General features: G+C 37.4%; 1 protein-coding gene across 4 annotated transcripts; it reads right to left on the bottom strand.

The window, feature by feature from the left end:
* Positions 1-555: 555 nt before the first annotated feature.
* Positions 556-4,163, bottom strand: LOC117240466 (translation machinery-associated protein 16 homolog). 4 transcript variants are annotated; one of them, XR_004494700.1, is made up of 5 exons: positions 4,018-4,163; positions 1,177-1,268; positions 915-1,059; positions 690-830; positions 556-594 (listed from the first exon to the last, which is right to left on the bottom strand). XR_004494700.1 is itself a non-coding variant. In XM_033506493.1 (3 exons), the coding sequence occupies exons 1-3, from the start codon at positions 4,060-4,062 to the stop codon at positions 957-959; spliced, it is 240 nt and encodes a 79-aa protein (XP_033362384.1). In that variant the 5' UTR covers positions 4,063-4,163; the 3' UTR covers positions 940-956. The 4 variants fall into 4 exon arrangements, 1 of the variants encoding a protein (XP_033362384.1); XR_004494698.1 differs by lacking the exon at positions 4,018-4,163 and adding an exon at positions 1,575-1,593 and having other exon boundaries at positions 584-623; XR_004494699.1 differs by lacking the exon at positions 4,018-4,163 and adding an exon at positions 1,370-1,388 and having other exon boundaries at positions 584-623.
* Positions 4,164-22,148: the final 17,985 nt, after the last annotated feature.

Here is a 22,148-nt window from a genome sequence, read left to right as displayed (position 1 = left end):
ACTATTGATTTTCCTACCATTTCGAAATGTACAACTTTGAGAGTAATTACTATATCTTCGTTCTTAAATAATGGAGCAGCTAGCGAAAAAAATGAAGGAAAGGCGGAGAAACGATGCAGAATATTCATAACGTGCACGTGATTCATCTGCATGTTTCAGTTTTGTTGTATATTTCACAATCGAACATTTTCTTTTCTCTTCTATCGTACTCTTGTATCTTGTGACGTGACTGTTTCTCGTGGGAGATAAGAGCAAGACGAAATGCGGGTTTTAGCATTTCGCAAACAAAAAAGGACGAAACTGTTCGCTTTTCTTCTGTTTTCTTGTTTTTAAATAGAGATGAAAGATAAAAAGACATATCTACAGAATTTATTCTATTTCCATTACACTATTTTCATCTAAATCAATTGGCTTGCTGAATAAATTCTTCTTGTTTACAGGCATAGCTAATAGAGATTTGGATAGTCTAATATGGCTTATTTTCATTCTTTTTCTTAGCTCTAATACTTTCTTTAAATCTTTCTCGCCAAACCTTATAAATTTAAAATTATTCGCACACTGTAATTCATTATTCCAATTCAATAACATTTCACACTGAGTTGCATTTAAAATATCAGAAATTTCTGAAAAATAAAGGAGGGTTTGTACATCAGGATATATTGAAAATAAATTTGGCTGTAATTCTTTACCTATTCCACGTGTATGATATTCTCCTAGTTCTTTCTACTCTAATTATATGTTCCCTCCTAGCATGCTGTCTACTCCTGTTGCTACCTATAGACCTTTTAATAGTAATTTCTTCCATTTCTTCATCATTTCTTGCTACATACCTTTGGATCAAATATAGAACTGTAACTAATCACATCTTTAATGTACAATCTCTGTATCATCATGTGTATACATTTTTGTTTTACCTCCGTTTCTAACAAACTTGCAGTTATCTCTGGAGTATAGGGTCACACGCCTGGAATCATATTGTTTCTGATCCACGATATTTTCTCTCCTATTGAATTCTGTTTTATCAAGCAGGACATTTCTGCCTTCTGTCTATTTGATATTCTGAAACAAAACACATTGTCCATTTCCTTCTTTATTACACAAAAGTATTATATAATCATGTAAAATAAATGAAATGTACATAACAAAATCACATAATTTAATAGTAATTGTATTTACTTTTTGGCTTTTTTCGTAATAGCGATAGACTTTCTGCTATTTGGGTGTATCATTTTCTTTGGCTTCAGGAATTCTTTTCTCATTGCAGTGGCCTATAAAAGACAACAAAATAAATTAGTTAAAATATTACCATGGCTATGAATTATTTCGATTATCCTAATCATCAAAACTCCAACTCAAGCTATCCGTGTACTCAATGTATAATCATGCACAGGCGAATCGTCGACAGTATCACACGCTTAGAAGCACTAATAGAGTAGACAAAACATCCTACATGCCACAGCTATCGAAACAATAACCAGATAGCAACGGATAGGCGCCTCTGATATACACCCGACGATAACTTCAGAGGGACTAAAACCTCAGTACAAGAAGTCTCCCAAATCAGCGTTCTATACCTCTTTGTTATAACACCCTGAACCGTCACTCTGTTGGATTCATACAATAAATTTTACCACTATATCTAAAGTTTAATTCTTTAACTTATTTGTGAAACGTTCGAACTGCGACTCGAGGAGATCACCGGTGATTTGTCAATTTCGTGATTTGTTGTGTCTCGTATATGATAACAGCAACGACGGCGACGCCTATCGATAGTAAAAGTAATATCGAAGTATACCTTCCTACCATGACATTTCCGGGCTAACAAACTTCAAAATTGGTTTCTTTTGTTTCAAGATATTTTTAGCTATTTTTTTTAATCTTATAATGATAACCTATTTTAAAATGTGCAATATTTGATAAATGTACATTAGTAAAATTTCATACGAAGAAAGTTTTTGGGAATCCGTATTATATTCAGCGAGCAGAAAACGAAGACTTGACGGAAGTTGACAACAATGGAGATAAAAGTCTTTATCGTAATATTGTTTTTATTGATTTTAACGTCAGATGGAACGGGTTTCGACAGAAAACGATCCACCAAATTTCAAAGAGGTAACGAGCAAACTTCAAGTAAAAACGAGCAGAAGTCAACACCCGATTATTATTATTACTGCGACTCAACAGAGTTTGGAGTAGTATTATACAAAAGATTCCGTATTTGCGTTCTTGTTCGCCGTGCGACATGATAGAAATTGATTTCTCTTCCGCTTGTATCAGATGCGGGATTTTGGTTGATCCTTTTTCACCGGTCTCGATTATCCTATTTCTCTTTATTCGCCTATTTTTTAAACACAAATATAGATTTTTTACGATTATTTATATTGTTCATGACATCATTTGACGAATTCTTCGAGAACTTCGCAAGGGAACCAAGACATAAATGATATTTAAAATGTTTATAGCAGTTCTGAAGTAAAGAGAAGCGATATTAGTTTGAAATGATGGATCATTTCAATGACTTTATTATTTATTGCCTTAATAGCTATCTACATATTATTTTAGTTGCGTTTTCTTTTGGATCGGAAATGACTATCCTGTGTTTCGTCAATAATTTGTCTTGCTTCTCTTGGTGCATTTCTAAATGTAGTATTGACATAAATGAATTTTTTACTGCAAGAGTTAACATCACTTTTTTTCGACTTCTCTTTTAGGTTACAAGAGTACAAAGCTATATATAGGCCAAAACATGTATGTATCTTTCGATAAAAGATAAATTTTTATTCAAAACCTACGAGACTGCACGCAGATATTTCAAATTGCAGCGAATATTATCACGAATACTTCGCGTTAAACGTGTTATATCTTTTAACATTTTCAGAGACGCGTAAACATCTGCAAGCTATTTATCACTTTATTCGATTGCATATTGTAGCGGCATATGAGTCATAGGACGATGCGAATCGAGAGTAACTCATGTTGTTGTTTTGCCTCGGGGCATTGATACCGTCTCGAGGTACGAAACTTGATAATAAACGAACTCCGGACAGAACAATATCGCCGCTACGCGCAACCGTCAACCGAAGTCGAATTTAAATTCGTTAGAGGGAGATCGTTAGAAGAGTACTGCCGATAGTTTTAAATACATTTGACTACACCAAATATCAACTCGTCTCATCACTATATACACCAACGCGTTTAATCAACCTCCACATAATCGAGAAATGATTTCAAATTTGACCCACGTTTCTATCGACTTCGCTTTCTTCTTTATTTTGGAAGAAATGCACATTCACTATTTATCAGCTAAGCGAACTCGAAACGAATGAAAATTCCCAACCACCACGTAGACCAAAGCCTATCAGCCTTTTCCGAACCTGTAGGTTACAACGAGATTCTTAATTAATCAATTCGTTTCTTACAGGCTACAGAGTCTGAGAATAAAGAATTTTTTGACCGTTTTGTTACGACCTATGTTAAAACCACATCATAGGAATAAGATAATAATACAGATCGTAATCATTATATATCGGTACATACTATCAATTTGATTGTGCAATTAAATAACATAATATCAAAAGTAATCAAATGTTGGGATACTTTTGCGCGATAGTGTATATGTGTAAAATAATATGATTCTATAAATTCATTCACAATAAATCAAAAACAATGTTGTGTTGCTTATTCTAGTAAACAATCCAACCTATTTAACTGTAAGATATTTGGAAAGTTCATGTAACAAGCATACAATATGCCACCCGGAAGGTACCAACTACGTTCCTCTATGAAATTAGTACAAATGTTTCAAGACTTATATATTATTAACATTTCACGCAACGTTTTTATAAGGTACGTTAATCCGTAGAAATGACCCGTCGCAGTAAATTTATACATAGATCAGAGTTAGAAAATACAAAAGAACGATATTTTCTCTGAGTATACGAAGTTAAAATGGTGTTGGACGCAAATTAATTGGTTGGAAAGAGGCGCCTTGAAGCGTACTAAAAGAGGGTAGCTTACCTCGTTGAAATACCATGGAACGAAACCCTGTTGGGCAATGGGCATTCTGCTGTAGCCTGGAATTCCTTTTGCTCCCGTATTCTTCTTCTGTTTTCCGTGGTTTTTGTTACAACACTCGCGACGTTTTCATTCAAACGAACACCACAACGCATAAACGGAGAAAAACAAACGTTGAAGGTTGCGTCGCGTCACGCGAATCACTGACGCTACACTTATACGTTGGAAACAGGAACGAAACCGACGCAGGTGCAACACGGGGCCCGTGAAATGTAAACTATCGAACTACGTATAATAGCACACGAAAGTATTTCTATTGTTTGTATATATATATGTGTGTGTGTATATGTTGTGTGTGTGTGTGTGTGCGCGCGCGTGTGTGTATTCATATATATATTATAAATTGGTTATATATATATATATATATATATATATGTATAAGATTTATAAAATGAATGCTCGGTAAAATGTCTGTGATAAATAATACCAATTAAAATGGAAAAATTTTTAATTGCATTGCTTCGACTATACATATACATATACTTAATGTGACTTACTTTGTATGAGAAAAATTCTGTTTGTCAATTCGATATCGAGAGCTGATAATGCTAACATACGATGAAACGATAACAGAAGAATCCGAATATTCAGAACTTTTCACGATATATGTTAAATAATATTATGAAATAAATTAAATAATTACCCCGCATTGCTTCCAGCGTACGTGTTCACGATTCTCGGCGAAACCGAATATGGCAGCAGGAAATCAACCAATCACAACTTCGGAAGGAAGTAAAGCGCGGGAAGAAATCGCGGCATCCAGCTTCCTGCGAATCTATTCTCGATCTCGATGTAAGCAGTAATCTTTCGATAATCGTTTTGCAAAATGGCGTGTCTTAAACGAAGTGTATAGTAAAATTCGTATTTGAGAGACGCATAAATAAACGATATCAGGCTATTTCCCGCGAGAAATTCACGTTCGGTTGCAACATAACATGTCACGTATGTATTTTCGTCGAAAACTGATTTCGAGGGACGTGTATATGTACGTATCAAGTTACTTGGCGAAAGTTCAACGACAGACTGTGACTTTAAAACAGTATGTATGCCTATGTTTGTTGTCCGAGAATTGGAAGAATCTGTCATGTTTTGTTTACGTCGGCTGTAATGGAGTGGTGTTTTTGTCTTGTGGTAACTGAATGTCTCAAACAACAAACTCGAGATTTCAATCGATCTTCGAAAAGAAGTCATACCCATTGGCCTTGGGTGAGTTGTGATTTCATTAACTTTTTAATTCATAATTGATAACATAAGGTTATTGTAAGACCGATGAAAATATGGATAGCAACCAATTGCAATTGAATATCTGGCCTGTCTTGCACTATTGAAATTTTGCAAGTCACTAAAGTTACCAGCATTAATATGTTCCCTTGCACAAGTTTGACGATAAAACAAATGAAATTTTACTAATTGCAAGTTATTTGATTATTCTATTTAACGAAAAATTATAAAATCATAAAATAGAATTCTATATAACCTGTAAATCGTAACTTGTCAATCTACTAGTACATATATTATAAATTGGTAAACTTTTGTGTGTGGGGGAGGGGGTGCTAGATGTAACACTGATACGACATTTTGAAAAAATATTTAATTATAATCATGAAAGGCGTTATTGAAATATTGAGTTTTTATTAATGTTCCTTGCAACTTCGAGTTTGCGTACTATATTTAAAATGTACATAAGATATAAAGTATATTGACAAGTAACAGTCACAAAATTGTTTCAAATGAGGATAATCATCCTAATATCAACTTATCAATTGTGATCTGATAAACAAGAATTCAAAATACAGTTAAACTGTGTTCTACATACAATAATCTTTTTCGGAGGAGATTTAAATATATGAACATATTGTGATATTTTGTCCATAATAACATGAATAATATAAAGTTTCGTATTACATATACTCTATTTTTTAATATATTCTGCATATCTCATTTTATGACAACAGACAAGCAAACTATATTCCCATTATAAGCTTCGCTCTAATTTCGCATCGTTTCACCTGAATATATCGTGAAATTTCATCCCGTCAAAATTTTGCGTCAATCTTTTTTATCTTAAAGGATTAAAGACAGTTGCAAAACGCCACGGTGTTTCGGGGTTTGTTTAAATTTCCGCCAAATGAAAAATGGTAGTTACTAACGGCACGTCTGGTTACAATTTTCGTTTACAATTCTTTTGGCGAGTAAATATGACGTACTGGGTCGATACTAAGTAGTCGGTTGTCCCTGAAATTTGAACTGTTGAGAACGAGGTAATAACAGGGCGACTGGTTTGTTGCTGTGTAACGTATACACGTTTCTGAATAGTTTTCTACTTTAAATGAAATTAACTGCTACCCGACGGAGTTTCGACGTAGCGATAAACACGCCACTGAAAAAAGCGACGAATGGGAATGGAAAATACGTAAAGATTTTTTTGACAAAATAAAGAATCATTTTGTCAGATTTCAAGAAGAGTTTGGGTAAATTCAATTTATGCTCTTTGCTACTTGACTTATGTTTATAACACTAAAAGTTATCTTTACAAACAGCGAAGTGATTTAGTTTCATCCGTAGTTCGGTTGCTTCCAATTTTTTCATTTTCACATTGTGTAAATTTCGACCAATTGCGGGGAGACGTAATCGCGAGGAGAGACGTCAACGGGGGTCGTAAATCCCCGTTACGATTATAACAATCGACACCACGAATTGATCGATCCCCTGATTTCCGTTGAGATAATAGGGGTGATTGAGTTTGTATAACACTGTGATTCACAGAATTATAAATTATATATTTCCAACACTTAGATTACACTGACGTAGAGAAATAAATAGTTAACAACTTGTCGCACGAAGATGCGATAGATATGTACGCTAGAGCAGGGCTCTTATAATGGAAATTAATGTATTAATGGACTTAGCACTATAATATATTTAGGAGAGAAGATGTGTGTTCGACAACACCGAGAACCGACAAAAGATTTGCGTGAAGTATGCGACTCTCGCGCTATGTGTAGACTGCCGCGTTAGGCGTTAGTTTTTAGACTGTCTGTCGCTCTTTTTCTAATACGGAAGAAAAGTTCGGTGTGGGTGTGCCCCTGTGCCTAAAGAACGCGGATTCGTTGTTCCCACTTTCGTTAGGAAAAGTGGGGGCAACGAACCGCGGTGTCGATTGGTCATGACCTGCACTACGGCTCGAAGGGATGAGTAGGGAGTCTCCTACCATCGTGGTGGATAGATGACTGTGTGCGTGAGAAAAACCTAGCTTGTTTTATTACAGGGCTATTCGGATTTTCCTAATGGGTGCATACCCGCTTTCTCCGTGTTTTAAGTGCGACTAATAAACCCAAGGACCTCTCTAAAAACCGACTGTGTTTCGAGAATATTTTTAAGCTTTAGAAATTCTTCAAGACAAACGGATTGAAGACACATGGCGAAACAATACAGGGAAGTGAAAGTTATGGTGGGTCCTTATGTGAGGGTCGAAGTGACGTTACGCAGGTCGGTTGTTGTCCGGTCGCGCGGGCTGGCGTGCAGATGTTTTAGGCGGCGTAACACATTGCGTATTACAATATTGATGTTAAAATATTATTATAGAAAAACATGTTAGCAACTTAATTTTCTATTTGTTCGTTTCTCTGTTTTCCTTATTCTGTTTTTGGATTTGTGGTGGATGATTTAAATAATGACGTGACGAGTTGATACTTGATATTGTCAAATATATTTAAAATTATTCTAAATACAGAATTGATCGCACGGGAGACAAAGATTTTGTAACGAATCCTAGCGGCTGCCATTTGTCGTTCACGCGCTGTTGCCGATACCGGATGCGCTAATGTCACGTAAAACAACAAAATAAAAAAAGAAATTTGAGGTGTAAATAAAAAAAAGAAACTTTATTTTTTTTCTAACAACAATTCACTTTACAATCCACTTCCAAACTCTAGGAGTGACTTTCCAAGACTGAAAGCTCTTATGATTTGACTTTCGATCGAATCCGATTACTTTCTTTTGTCATCCCTCAACATCCCCACCATGCATTTGCATTTGCTAGGCGTCCGCGACCGTTGCCACGTGCTCTTTCTTCTAGAACCTTCGGCGGAAGGACCGTTGGGATGTTGATGGTTCATTAGACACTTCAGCGATATTGCCGCCGATTGTCGCCGATTGTCGCCGAGTGCCGCCACATCTTTATCTCCATCGTCAGTCCATCGGATTTGAAGTATGCCGGTCGTGACACTAACATTGTGGCGTCAGAGACGATGCGTTTTGACTCGCGAAAGGCGTTTTCGGTTTGCTTCGACCACTCGATTCGCCGCGAACAGCTCGTACGTATCTTTGTTCGCGGATCCGCGTAGTTTGTTGCACGGATATACGTTTATATTGACACCGGTGTTCACAAGGAAAGAGATCCTTGGTGCTCTGTCCGTCACGAAAATGCGACGGGATACTAAAGCCATCGCCACATGCCGCGTTTACGGACGGCTGGTCTCGTTTCACTGGGTCCAGTTGCAAGGGGCCCGGCACTTCCTTGCGCGGTCTCGAAAGGTCTCGTGGTAATAGCAGAGACCAGACTTCTGCGGTCTATCCTTCGAATTTGATATCAATCTTGCCTTCCGTATGTAGAATAACGATGTGAGGTGGATAGTGGGTGAAGGTGCCCACAAGAAATACTCTTGATGTTCAACAAAAAAGTTAATTAAATTATTAACAATCAACAGTCAACAATTTATGATCAACAATTAACGACTAACGATTAACTGTCAAGAGTCAATAATCACGTATCTCTAATTGTGTTTGCTTCGCTATGACGCTTAACCTTTCGCACTCCGCAGCTCGGGGCAGAATGAATCTTTGATTCGAAAGCAAATGGATTCTTTTCTTTGTTGCCCCTCGATATTTCCACTACGCACGCGTTTATTAGATGTCCGCAACGGTTGCCGCGTATGCATTCTTCCGAATATTCGGCGAAAGAACTGTAGGGATATCGATGGTACATTAGGCGTGTCGGCTTTACGCTTTGAAGGTATAGCGCTTTGTGTCGCGAAGCCGTTGGAAAGTTCCATGGTCGAGTGCCACCACAGATGCATGACGATTAGATACAAACGTTTCAAGTATTACAATTAATAGCTGATACAATTGCAACAAAACAGATGTCCTTTATGCAAGACTACTGAAATTACACAGCTACAATAAAATAAGGAATACGTCTGTACTATGGGAAACATAAATAAATATACACATAGTAGCTTATACAACATGTATGTGGAGGACGATTAAACGCGTTGTTGATTAATGACCAGACGAGTTGATACTTAGTGTAGTCAAATGTATTTAAAATTATTTGCAGTACAGAATTAGTCGTCGTTCGCTTAGTGTTGCTCGATATGTGTATACAAGGTAATGCTTACGTTCGTTCGATATTAATTCGCTATAAGAATGTTCGATACTAACTGTCTTAACGATCGTGTTCTTTTATTTATACTCGGGGGAGTATCGAAAACTTTAAATTCAACCTCGGTTGACGATTGCACGTAGCGGCAACATTGTTTTGCTCGGAGTTTGTTTATCGTTACGCTTTGCTTGTCACGTAAAAGTAATGGGAAAATAATAATAAAAAAATGTTGGGTTCTTGAACCAGAGTTCGAGATACCTCTATTCTATAATAGGATTACAAGTGTGCGATTAAACTGTTACCGAAAGACTGAAGCCTCGATCAAGAACCAGCCCTTCTAGATGTTCGTTTATCTTATGCCTACGTGCCGAATTCATAATCCTTTATTTTGGGAGTCGGTGTCGTGTGCAAGGCGGTTCAGGTTTCCTGAGTCGGTTGGAGATATTTGTTGACGTTACATTCCCCCAGTGTTAGAGTACGGCTGGTCCTCCAGACTCTTATTTTCGGTGTAGTGCCTCCTTTTGTATGCCCTTTTGGAATCTTACATGCCTTGCTTCGAGGATGACTGAATTGGTGTCTTCAGGTAATTCTCGTAATGGTTGTATTTCAGGTGTGGAATATGTGTTTAAAGGTGCGCTCTATTGGTCTAGAGATATTGCTTATACCTGTGTCTTTTTTTTTCTTTGGTTTTACAACATAATACGCGAATACATAATTTGGAAGGTAGGCATTTGCTTATAATATCGAATAATCCTATTTTGTTAAATATACATATGTTCCTAGTAATGCTAGATCAATATAACTAATAATTTATAAGACACTTAGTTCCTATTTCTTAAGACTTCTAATTCTATGTTCATAATTAAGAGAGTTTACTTCGTTGGAAATTTGATTGAGGTGCATTCTATACGATTATACATTATTAATGATTTTTGGAGCGTTTTCAATTTTTGTTAGGATTTCTTCTAGACTGTCAGTTAAGGGTAAAGCTATAGTTTTGAAATTTGTTTTGTAAGTTATATTGGTTTTTAAGTTATTGTTTTCATCAAAAAATTTATCTATATTTTTATTCATTAATTCTAAATTATCGTTATCCAGAGTTACAAATAGACTTCTAGAAATGGATCCAACAAAATTCAATGACCCTCTTCGGTAACAAGTGTGTGTCATAAATTTAATATGCATGATTACATTGTCTAAATTTCTTTTGCGAGCGCGTGTAATCATTTCATTGGAATACGGGCATTCACTTTTAAAATGTTCTGTTAACATTAGTCTAAATCTTTTAATTTCGCTGAGTTTTGCATATATATCCTTAATGTCTAAACCTATAATTACGTTTACGGATTCGCTATATAAGTATGCATGAGCTAATTTTTCTTGATATATAGAACTACCATTAAGGGGTATAACGTTTAGCTTAGCTAACTATGAAGAAGGTGAAGATCGTCCTGGAAAGTAAGGTTTAATACGGTTACCATGTATTTTCCTAATCGAGTGATTTACTATTATTTCATAATAAGGGGCTTTTCACTTTTTCAATGGTGTATGGCCCTGGCCATTCAGTATCTATCTTGTGTTCTTTATGATCGTTATGAATTAATACTAAATGTCCTTCTTTAAAAATAGATTGAGGTTTGGCAATTTTAGAGAAGTTTCTAATAAATTTTCTATAGTATCCAGCTAGCCCAAGGAATGATTTTACATCTGTAGGATTTTTTGGTAGTTTGAAATTCTTTACTGCTTCTATCTTTTTAGGGTTAGGTTTTACTCCATCTGCTGTCACTACATGTCCTAGATATTCTAATTCGGGCTTTAAGAATTCACATTTATCTGGTTGTATTCTTAGATCTACTTTCCCGAGTCTTTGGAATATAATGACTAAGTTTTTAGTATGTTCTTCTATCGATTGCCCGAATATAATGATATCATCGAGATAAACGAAACAATGATTGTTAATCAAACCTCTTAACGTGGTATCCATCATTCTTTGAAAGGTAGCAGGTGCGTTCTTGAGCCCGAATGGCATTCTATTATAGTGGAAGTGTTCTTGTGGTGTGCTAAATGTAGTGTATTTCTTTGAATTCTCGTCCATGGGTATTTGATGGAACCCTGAGGATAAGTCTAAAGAGGAGAAATATTTCTTATTTCCTAGCTGTGATAGTATATCGTCAATGTCAGGTAGTGGATACGCGTCTTGGTCTGTTAGTTCGTTTAACTTCCTAAAGTCAATCACTACTCGCCACTTTTGTTTCCCTGATGCGTCGATTTTCTTTGGAACGACCCAGACAGGAGAGTTATAGGGAGAGTCGGAGGGTTCTATAATCTCTTTGTTTAACATTTCAGTCATCTGTTTATTTATTTCGGTTTTATGATGTTCGGGAGGACGGTAGGATTTTACGTTGATGATCTTGTTAGGTAGATGATACATTTACACTGTACACGTGAATGTGTGTGTAAGCGTCAGAGGGCGTCCAGGTCTCAGTAGAGACAAAAGACGATTGGAGGCTGTTAGGAGAATCTAGAGGAGGTGGTTGACAACAAGCGTGCGTGCAAGAAGGTTATCGAAGTCTTCAGAGTGTAATATATATATGTATAGCTGTTGTGTGCGAAATAAAGTAAACTATTTGTATTTTCGAATCCTCTCTATACCTTAACATGGTAGCAGAGCGTGGTTACTAGTTTTGCAAGCTATTTAGTGCGTGGTTTTTAGTCTTGCGAGTTTAGTAAGGGAAGAAACGTTCAAAGAATATAAAATAAAAGAAAAAATACTTCAAGCACGTAGGAACGCTTGAGTAAAGAATAGGAAATCAATTAAAATGGAGAGATCGGAAATTATGCTATCGATATTTGATGGTGAGGGTTACGGTATGTGGAAGAAAAGAATAACAATGTTTCTGAGATATAAAGAATGTGATATTGTTATAACTAGAGTGAAGACTGAAACAGACAATCCAGACTGGGATAAAAAGGATCTGAAGGCGATAAATATAATTTACAGTGCCTTCTCAAATAGACAATTAGAATATATTAGGGAAGAAAAAACAGCGTATGAAATAATGAAAAAGTTCGACGAAGTGTACTTGAAAGAATCGACGGCACTAGATCGTGTGCAGAAGGAGATTGGAGAAGATAAGTCTTGATAAATACAGTGATTCAGCATCGTTTTTTAGCGATCTTGAAAAATTAATAAATGAATTAAAAGGTGCAGGCGCAAAAGTGAGTGAGAGGGAAAAGCTGAATTACATGATAAATACGTGTTACGTCGCGTAACTCTACCTAGCCCAGGCCACACACCGCGGGCAAGATGGCAACCAGATGTCTTCGGATACTCACTGCGTACCCTCAATAGTCTCAAGTATCTTCCATAAATCTTAGGAATTTCCTAGTCGAGGTCCTTCAAACTGAACAAACGTCTGTTTCCAAAGCATTTCTAAAGACCTTTGTCTACTACGGCTTGACAAGGGAAAGTTGGTTTTTCTCACGTATGATGCAACTTTCCTCCCACGAACCACTTTCTCTCGAGGGCGGTTAAGACCCTTCGTTTAACCAATTAACAACGAAGACTATTTCCCTCACTCCCTTAGTCAAAATCGTCACCAACAAATCCGATGGTCCCGTGCGCTAGACACACCCATCCTTAGCTTTCCTCCGCCACAGCATCGTCTCCGAACATCACTGACTTTACATCCTTCGAACAGTCAACATCTTTCGACCGGGTTTACACCCGAAGATCAGTCAGTCTCAATCAAGCATCTGGTCAAGCGGTCAGCAATTCGAATACAGTGAGTCGACAAATCCATCAGTATACGCGATAATCCGTCTAGAGACTCAGGTCGCACTCATTCGTAGTCATCTCATAACAAATATTCATTTTGTGTTACACCGAAGTTGTTGGTTTGTGAAAATATATAATAACCTGTTAGCAACAGCGTTATCCTTCATTTAACTACCCTTATTATCCTAAACGAAATAAGGGATCGAGCGATTCGCGGCGTCGATTAGCAAATCGTAACGGGAATTTACGACTCCCGTTGGCGCGCTTCTTCGAGATCGCGTCTCCCCGCGAACGTGCGAAAACAATACGTTACCCGAAGAGTATAGCTACATAGCGGATATAATAGATGCAGTGAAAGAAGAGAAACAAACGGTAGCGTGCGTGAAGAATAATAGAATAGAAATAGCGGAAAAGAAAGATAAGTCTAATCGAGGAGAAATGAAAACTAATGCCTTTGCTGCAAAAAAGGAAGGATGCTTCAAATGTGGAAGAGTGGGATATTTTGCATGAGAGTGTCAAAATGGCGTCCAAGCGGGAAGCAGTAACAGTTATCGGCGTGGGTCAACACGTGGTCGCAGCAGAGGAAGAGGAAACAAAGGCAATACGAACAGGGGGCGTGGAAACTTCCATCGTCAATCAGCAGCCGGCACGAGCGAATATGGCAACTCAGGAGCAGGCATATGGATGGCAACAGCGCACGCAGCACACAGCAGCGAGATGAACGAGATAAGTGGTAACGAAATAACATGCCTATTAGATAGCGGTTGTACCGATCACATTATTAACGACGTAAATTATTTTGATAAATCTATCGACCTTAAAGAACCGGTAAATATATATGTCGGAGATAAGAGGACACCGGTGCCTTCTCTCTGAAACCTCGGGAAAATCCATAAAAACATTGTAATTAAAATCTACAGTTGTAACTAAACGATTTGCCATCATTCTAACCAATTGTATTTGTTTGAGACTTGTGACAATGAGCTTGGGCTCAAGGCGACAATTAGTCGCCGAACGTAGCCGCGGTCAACGGGACGAACTCTCCACCTAACAAAGGCATTGAGTAATCCTATAGCTCTCCTTAAAAGAAAGATTTGTAGCGGCACGTGGCAGTAAACATTCCAACGGTTTCTGTCCCGTAGCTTGCCACACGCAGATCCTATTCTCCGGGCAGGATGTTTACCAGATGTCGACGCGTCTCCACAGTACGTGATCGGCTAGCCCGAGGACCGTCATAAACACTAATATCTAGTTACCTAAAATCCTTCAACAGATACACAGTCTTTGTCCCAGTTACGGGAAGACAGGAGAGACCTATTTTTCCACGAACGACGTCTCCCACTAGCAACCCTCCCTCAAGGGCAGCTAGCATCCTTTTCTAACTACCGATATGGAGATTGGCCAATTAGCAGCAACGTCAATTTCCCTTACTTTCCGAACGTAGGATGTCCCCGACGAATCCGATGATCTCGTGTCCTTAGTCACACCCCGTCATAGTTTTCCTCTGGGGTATCACCGGGACGGAAAGTCATTCTCTCTTGCGGTCTCATCGACAAAAAAAAAGGATTAACTCCTTACGGTCAGCGAATACTAACACAGAATCCGACTTAGATTTTTGCGAGTGCGTACGACTACCGTCCCGTTGTCCGCGGATTCGTTATTGAACCTAGGATCATTGTCATTAGTCTCTCGAGTATCTAATCACCACGGTTACTTGTCCGGTTCTATGGTAATCGTATTTGCACTAGCCAATGTCTTCTCTATTGCATAACGACGACGTGTAATCCAAACGAAGAGTCGCTTTACGCCCCTAACCCTAATTCTAATGTTAACCCGACATATATTTGGGCGATAATAGATCGATAAAGGCAACGAAAGTATGAAATGTTATAAGCTATTTTGAAGCATTTGAAAAACGAAATAAAATAAATATGAATAAAATTTTTTATGTGAAAGAAATGTCCGCAAACTTGATTAGTTTCGGCAAGATAACGAATAATAATAATATGGTTATTTCAAAAGGAAATATTGCAAAAATAATAGATGAGAACAATAAACTTACAGCTTTAGCGGTCAAAGAGAATGGTACATATAAAATGAAAAGTATATTGAAAGGAAGAAGCACTTAGTAAACAGTGGCGAACGTAGTGGTATGAGTAAAAAGGAAAGGTGGCATAGGATGCTAGAACACGTAAATTTTAAATATTTAGAGATTTTGGGTAAAGAGCAGCTAGTGACTGGCATACCGAATGAATTTGAAAAGGAACTTTTGAAATGTAGGGTGTGTATAGAAAGCAAAATGCATAACTTACCTTTCAAAAATAATCGAACTAAGGCTAGGGAAATAATGGAAATTATTCATACGGTCGTATGTGGTCCCTTTAAGACTACCGGATTCAATGGAGAAAAATATTTCATTTTATTTATCGATGATTATAGTAAAATAGCTAGGATCTATTGTATAAAATCAAAAGATGAGGTCTTTGATTCTTTCGTACAGTTCGTAAATGAAGCCGAAAATTTAACGGGCAAGAGGTTAAAAATATTAAGATGCGATAATGGTAAAGAATATTTAAATAATCGAATTTATAAATTTGCTAGGGATAAAGGTATAAGAATAAATAATTGCCCAACATACGTACATGAATTAAACGGGACAGCGGAAAGGTATAATAGAACAGTGATGGACATGGCGCGTTGCTTGTTAGCGGAAGCGAAAGTACATAAAAGGTACTGGCCGGAAATAGTTTGTACAGCGGCATACTTGAAAAATCGAATATTAGCGAATACTATAGAAAGAAAGACACCTTTTGAAATATTCTTCGGGAGAAAACCAAGTGTTAAAAATCTACATCTATATGGAAGTAAAGTTTTTGTAAGAAGGCCAGAACAAAAAAGAGTTTCTAAATGGGATAAGAAGGCAGATATGGGAATTCTGTTAGGATATAGTGAAGTAGGTTAGAGAGTCCTATTAGGTGTAAAAATAACAGTAGCGACATGTAGAGGTCGTAGAAACAGACAAAAAATGTATCGGTTTTGAGGAGAATTCATTCGATGCAGTTAGCGACGATAGTAAAGATAATTATTTATTGGGCAGCATGAATAAGGAAGAGTTAGAAAGTAGAGAAGATGAAAATGATGATAGTTCTGAAAGCTTAAAGATTCCTAGGAGATCTACACGTAATAAGAAAACTCCAGTAAGGTATCCAGAAAAGGAAAACAGTAGTGAGATTCACGCAAATTATTGTAGAGTAGATATCCTTTGCACATTTGAGGAGGCGATTTGTTGTGAAAATAGTGAAGATTGGAAACAGGCTATGGATAAAGAAATAGAGTGTCTCTATAAAAACAAAACTTGGAAATTGGTAGAGAGGGTAAAAGGCAAAGAAGTATTAGATGTAAAATGGGTTTACACGAGAAAATCAGAGGGCAGGTATAAGGCTAGATTAGTGGTAAGAGGATTTCAACAAAGAAACGTAGTCGTTGATGACATATATTCTCTTCTCTTCTATCATATTGTTGTCAAAATGGATTAATCATTCAGCAAATGGATGTAAAAACTGCCTTTTTAAATGGCGAAGTAAGTTCGGAGGTATATGTAAATCAAGCAAAGGGATATGCAGACGGAACGAATAGAGTTTGTAAATTATCGAAAGCGCATTATGGGTTAAAAGAAAGTCCGAGGGACTGGTATGAGTGTTTTGATAGGTATGTGACGACATTGGATTTTAAGAAGAATAACATAGAGTTGTGCCTATATACTCATGGAGAGGGGGAAAATGTTGTTTATTTGCTAATATATGTAGACGATTTGTTAATCTGTAGTAAAAACAAAAAAAGGATACAAAATGTAAAGAAGCTATTACCTGATAAATTTTAAATGAAAGATTTAAGTGAAGTGAAAGAATATTTTGGAATAAATATAGAGTATGATTATATAAAAAATGAAATGAAACTAAGCCAAACGAAATACATTGAATCATTAGCGAATAAATATAAATTACAAAACAGCAAATTGTACTGTACACCAACGGAAACAAATTTAAAAATAGAAAACGCTGAGATAAACAGAAATGACATTGGATACAAGAACTTAATTGGTGCATTGCTGTATATTAGTACAAATACCAGACCCAATATAAGTTATAGTGTGAATTATCTTAAGTAGATTTCAAGATTGTTGTAGCGAGACACATTTTAAATATGCTTTGCGAATATTGAAATATTTGTACCGAAATATTGAAATATTTAATATTAAAGATTTAAGGTTACATTAGAAAAGGAATGAAAAGTGTGAAACGATAGATTGTTATGTGGACGCTGATTGGGCAGGAGATCATTTAGATAGAAAATCTACTTCTGGATATGTAATTAAATTGTATGGAAATGTAATCGGTTGGAAATCTAAAAAACAAAGGTGTGTGACAAAAGCCTGGACGTATGCAGAGTATGTAGCTCTATCGGAAGCGGTGAGTGAATTAATGTTTATTAGAGAAATTATGAAGGTCTTCAATGTAAATCTAGACAATAACCCTGTAAAAATTTATGACGATAACTCTGGAGTGATAAGTATAGCAAAGTACGGAAATTTCACAAAAAATTCTAAACACATTGAAGTTCATTACCACTACGTTCACGAATGCTTAAAGGAAAATAAGATAAATATAATTTAAGTAGGTACAGACGAAAATACTACATAGGTTCTCTAAGAGGTTTTTCTATGTGCGATAGTCGAATCAAAGATTTGAATTTTTCGATTTGATCTACAGTGTTTATATTTTCAATAATGTTAGAAATTTGGACTGAAAACTTACCACCATTGATAAAGCATACTGGCGTTGGCTTTCCGTCGAAGTATACAATTTTTTGAACGATTTCTCCCGATGCGAGGGTTGGTTCTTGCTGCAGCAGAAGAGTATTATTATCTAATTTTAATGTTTTATTGGAGAGTTCGAATCGATATTGATTTAAACCGGGTAAGCCTAATATGACGTCTTCTATGATAGGGAAATTATCATCTACTAAGGAAAATTCTATCTCTTTGTTGAATAAATTTAGTTTAATTTTGGAATTGGATTCGTATTTGGAATGTTCCATGGAGAATTTCTATGTGTCTGGTATTATTGTTCTTCCTGGGTAGCATCCTCGTTTAAGCAAGTTGATTCCTGCTCCCGAGTCAACGAGAAATCGCAATCCTGGTCGTCCTAGTAATTGTAGTCGTATTGTGGGTAGTCTTCCTGAGGTAGCATTGTTAATTCTGATTGTTCTTGATTGTAGTTTATTCCTGGAGGGGCTTTTGTTTGAGGCGGTATTCGAAAATTTTGGCATTGATTGGCAAGGTGTCCCAATCGATTGCATTTGAAACATTTCGTTTGTGGCCTTTCGTTTAATGGTCGATTTTCAAGCTTTGTAAAATTATTCATTCTTGGTTGAATGTTTTGTGTGGGTGAAGTTTTGTTATTCATGTTACTTGTAATCGTGAAGCGGTTACCTACTGGACGAGACGTCTGGTTACGATAAGATGGTGGAGTGGTTGTTTGTCGTGTCATCCGTCTGCGAGCGTTGTCTTCGCGAAAGTATTTTTCCACGTCCATTGCCTTTTTTTCTGCATCGATGATGTTTGGGGGGGGGATTAGCCAATAGCACGTGTCCTATTTCTGAACGAAGGCCTCTTACATAGTCAATCACAGAAACCATGTATAGTCGATCGTTCATCGTTCATCGAGTTAGTTCGTCTTTATATTCATTGGTAATGCTGTATTGAAGTTTGTTGAAAACACGTCGAAATCTAATGTTATAATTTTGCACGCTTTCGGATATTCCTTGCTTTATCACTCTTAACTGATCTTGGTGTTCTCTTACTGATGCTTCAGTAGCTACGTTACGTCTTAATCCTTCGTTAATATGGATATTGCGGATTGTCATTGCGGCTTTTCCTACAATTTTCTCTATTTTGATCATTTTTAATAATAACGTTTGTTCGCTACACATCATTCTCATTTCTTTTATTTCACGAATAAAATCTTCTACACTTATATCATTTTCTCCGTTTAGTATCGGAGATACTAAACAGCTTTTAGATTTCCAGAGTTTCCAGCTGTTGGATTGGATGGTTGGACATATGTTGGTGGCTTTTGTGGCATAGGTGGAGGTGGATTAGTATCGTGTTTTAATACTGATATATTATCGTCATCGTCAGTCATCATAGAACCGAATTCAGTTGATTTTACGTTTATTTGTGGTAGTTTAACACGAGAGAGGTTTCTACTTAATATTTCCATTTCGTTAGCGCGTTTTCTATTTTCTTCGTTCGCTAATTTTAAAGCATTCTTTATTTCGTTAAATTGTTGTCGAAATTCTTCGTTCTGTCTCTGTATTAAGTCTAAAATTGCTCTGGGAGAGGAATCGAGTGATCCCGTTTTATTTTGAACTCCACTTGTAGACGGTAAACTTGTCTCGGCTTTTGAGTCTTTCTTATTCATATTGTCTCTTCGCTAGAGTTACTAGAGAAACTAACTTTTCGCGTTCTATATTGTTTAAAAGAATTCCGACTTTTCTCACCTTGATACGTAAGTTCGTAGAATGAGGTTCCCTTGCGGTGTTTTCCTCTGTGGCGCGTTCAAATGTGTTGTTTGAGTGTCAAACTCGTTCTGTTGATTTGTTCTATGCTGACAGTGGCCCCGTTGATTTGGTCCACCGTGGTAAATTATTGACAGCAAAGTTCATAACACAAGTAGTTCGAATCCTTCGATCTTCAATAATGTCCGTAGACCGAAATCGTAACTTCGTTTACACTGAAGCGAATGGATCCTGGCAGGATCGCCAAAATGTCACGTAAAAATAATGGGAAAATAATAATAAAAAAATGTTGGGTTCTTGAACCAGAGTTCGAGGTACCTTTATTTTATAATAGGATTACAAGTGTGCGATTTGACCGTTACCGAAAGACTGAAAGACTCGATCAAGACACAGCCCTTCTAGATGTTCGTTTATCTTATGCCTATGTGCCGAATTCATATTCCTTTGTTTTGGGAGTCGGTGTCGTGTGCAAGGCGGTTCAGGTTTCCTGAGTCTGTTGGAGATATTTGTTGACGTTACATGTACGTCAAGACTGTGTAAGTGTCACGAGGCAAAACAATAATATGAGTCGCTCTCGATTTGCATCGTTCTCTAACTCATGCGCCGCTACATACTTATATAGCTATTATTTCTTACAACCTAGCGTATGCAGTTGTGTATGGGGCCTTAAGTTCACTGTTTATAGATACTGCTAGGAATTAATCGAACGAATTCAACGCAGTCGCGTTTACAGTGTTCCGTATTATCGGAAATGCCGAATTCGCGTGGTTTCGCTTTGACGTTCGTCCACGTTGACGATTGTTCAAAGAACAACCGAGAGGCCTCCGCGTCGCAGCTACTAAAGACATCGCGACACCCTTCAGTGACTTCCCTATCTTTTCCTAAAACCAAGGATGACGCAACTCAGGCAATTGTTACAAGCGTTCGAACTTCACATTTTCTTACCATACTATCAACAAAAAATGAAAGCTGGTTTTCAATGAGTCATTATATAATTATATGTCGGAGATGAAAGAACACCGGAGCCTTTGGAATTTTAGATAATCCCGCAACATTGTAACCTAGAGTCTACTATAGCTGTAATTGAACAATTGTAGTTATTCAATCCGATTGTAATTGTTCGAGATTACTGACGGTGAGCTTTGGCTCGAGGTGACAGTCTGTCGCCCAACGTAGCCGCGGTCAAGGGATGAACGCTTTGCCTAACAAAGGTATGGAGTAATTCTATAGCTCTCCTTAAAAGAAATATTCGTGGCGACACGCGACAGTAAACATTCCAACGGTTTCTGTCCCGTGGCTCGCCACACGCAGACCCTATTCTTCGAGTAAGATGATTGCCAGATGTCGATGCGTCTCCGCAGTACATGTTCGGCTAGCCCGAGGGCCCGTTATAAATCTTAAGGTTTAGTTAACTAAAGTCCTTCAAACAGACAAACAGTCTTTGTCCCAACTACGGGAAGATAGGGGAGACATATTTTTCAACGAGCGGCGTCTCCCACTAGCAACTGTCCCTCGAGGGCGGCTAGCATCTTTTTCTAACCACCGATATGGAGATTGACCAATTAGCAGCAACGTCAATTTCCCTTACTTCCTAAACGAAGGCTTTCCTCGACGAATCCGATGATCTCGTGTCCTTAGACACACCCCATTATAGTTTTCCTCTGTGGCATCATCGGGACGGGACGGGCATTCTTTTACGCGCTCCCGTCGACCAAAGAGTAACGTCTTTACGCTCAGCAATTATTTTTACGAATCAGACTTAGATTCAGCGAGAACGCCCATCTGTCATCCCGTTGGCCGCGGATTCGTTATTGAACCGGAGACCACTGTCACTAGTGTCGCGGACGTCTCACCGCCGTGGTAGATTGTCAAACCTGTGTTAATCATACCTGTGTCAATAAATCGTATCTTCGTTACACCGCAACGATGGCTACCTTCAATGAAGACTCCTCAAACACCGACAACCCTATCCCCAATGTCATTCCGACATATATATCCACCGAAAATGCGCTCTTGTAGACAAACGCTCGATTCGCGTCATAGCTTTTAAAGCTTGTCGCATCTCAATCCGTTGGAAAATGTTTTTCCTGTAGCATATTTTATTTTTACGAACCAACAAGGTCTTTGTTTATTTCCTTCTTTTTTTTTGCTCCAATTTCCCCATTGTTTCTTCAAGGATAGTATTTCAGAGCCACTAGTCAAGTTTATTGTAACAATAAACTTACGTTTCGGAAACATTTTGTGCTGTGTAACAGAATACACTAAAGTTTGAAGGTCACATCGATTTTCGAAAGTTTATAAATGGAGGTGTATGACAGTATCACCAGCTGTTGC

The sequence above is a fragment of the Bombus vosnesenskii genome, unplaced genomic scaffold (assembly GCF_011952255.1).
Source record: "Bombus vosnesenskii isolate JDL3184/JDL3185 unplaced genomic scaffold, Bvos_JDL3184-5_v1.1 scf7180000014640, whole genome shotgun sequence".
NCBI lineage: Eukaryota > Metazoa > Arthropoda > Insecta > Hymenoptera > Apidae > Bombus > Bombus vosnesenskii.
The sequence above is the reverse complement of the archived record's forward strand: the minus strand, read 5'-3'. Positions and strand labels throughout refer to the sequence as shown.

What these genes read in the sequence shown, in the direction of transcription:
- LOC117240466 (XM_033506493.1), bottom strand. Translation starts at nt 4,062, where the DNA reads ATGCCCATTGCCCAACAGGGTTTCGTTCCATGGTATTTCAACGAG. An exon ending in TTCCATGGTATTTCAACGAG is followed by an intron (nt 1,269 to 4,017) that starts GTAAGCTACCCT and finishes TGTCTTTTATAG; the next exon opens with GCCACTGCAATGAGAAAAGA. An exon ending in ATTACGAAAAAAGCCAAAAA is followed by an intron (nt 1,060 to 1,176) that starts GTAAATACAATT and finishes GTTTTGTTTCAG; the next exon opens with AATATCAAATAGACAGAAGG.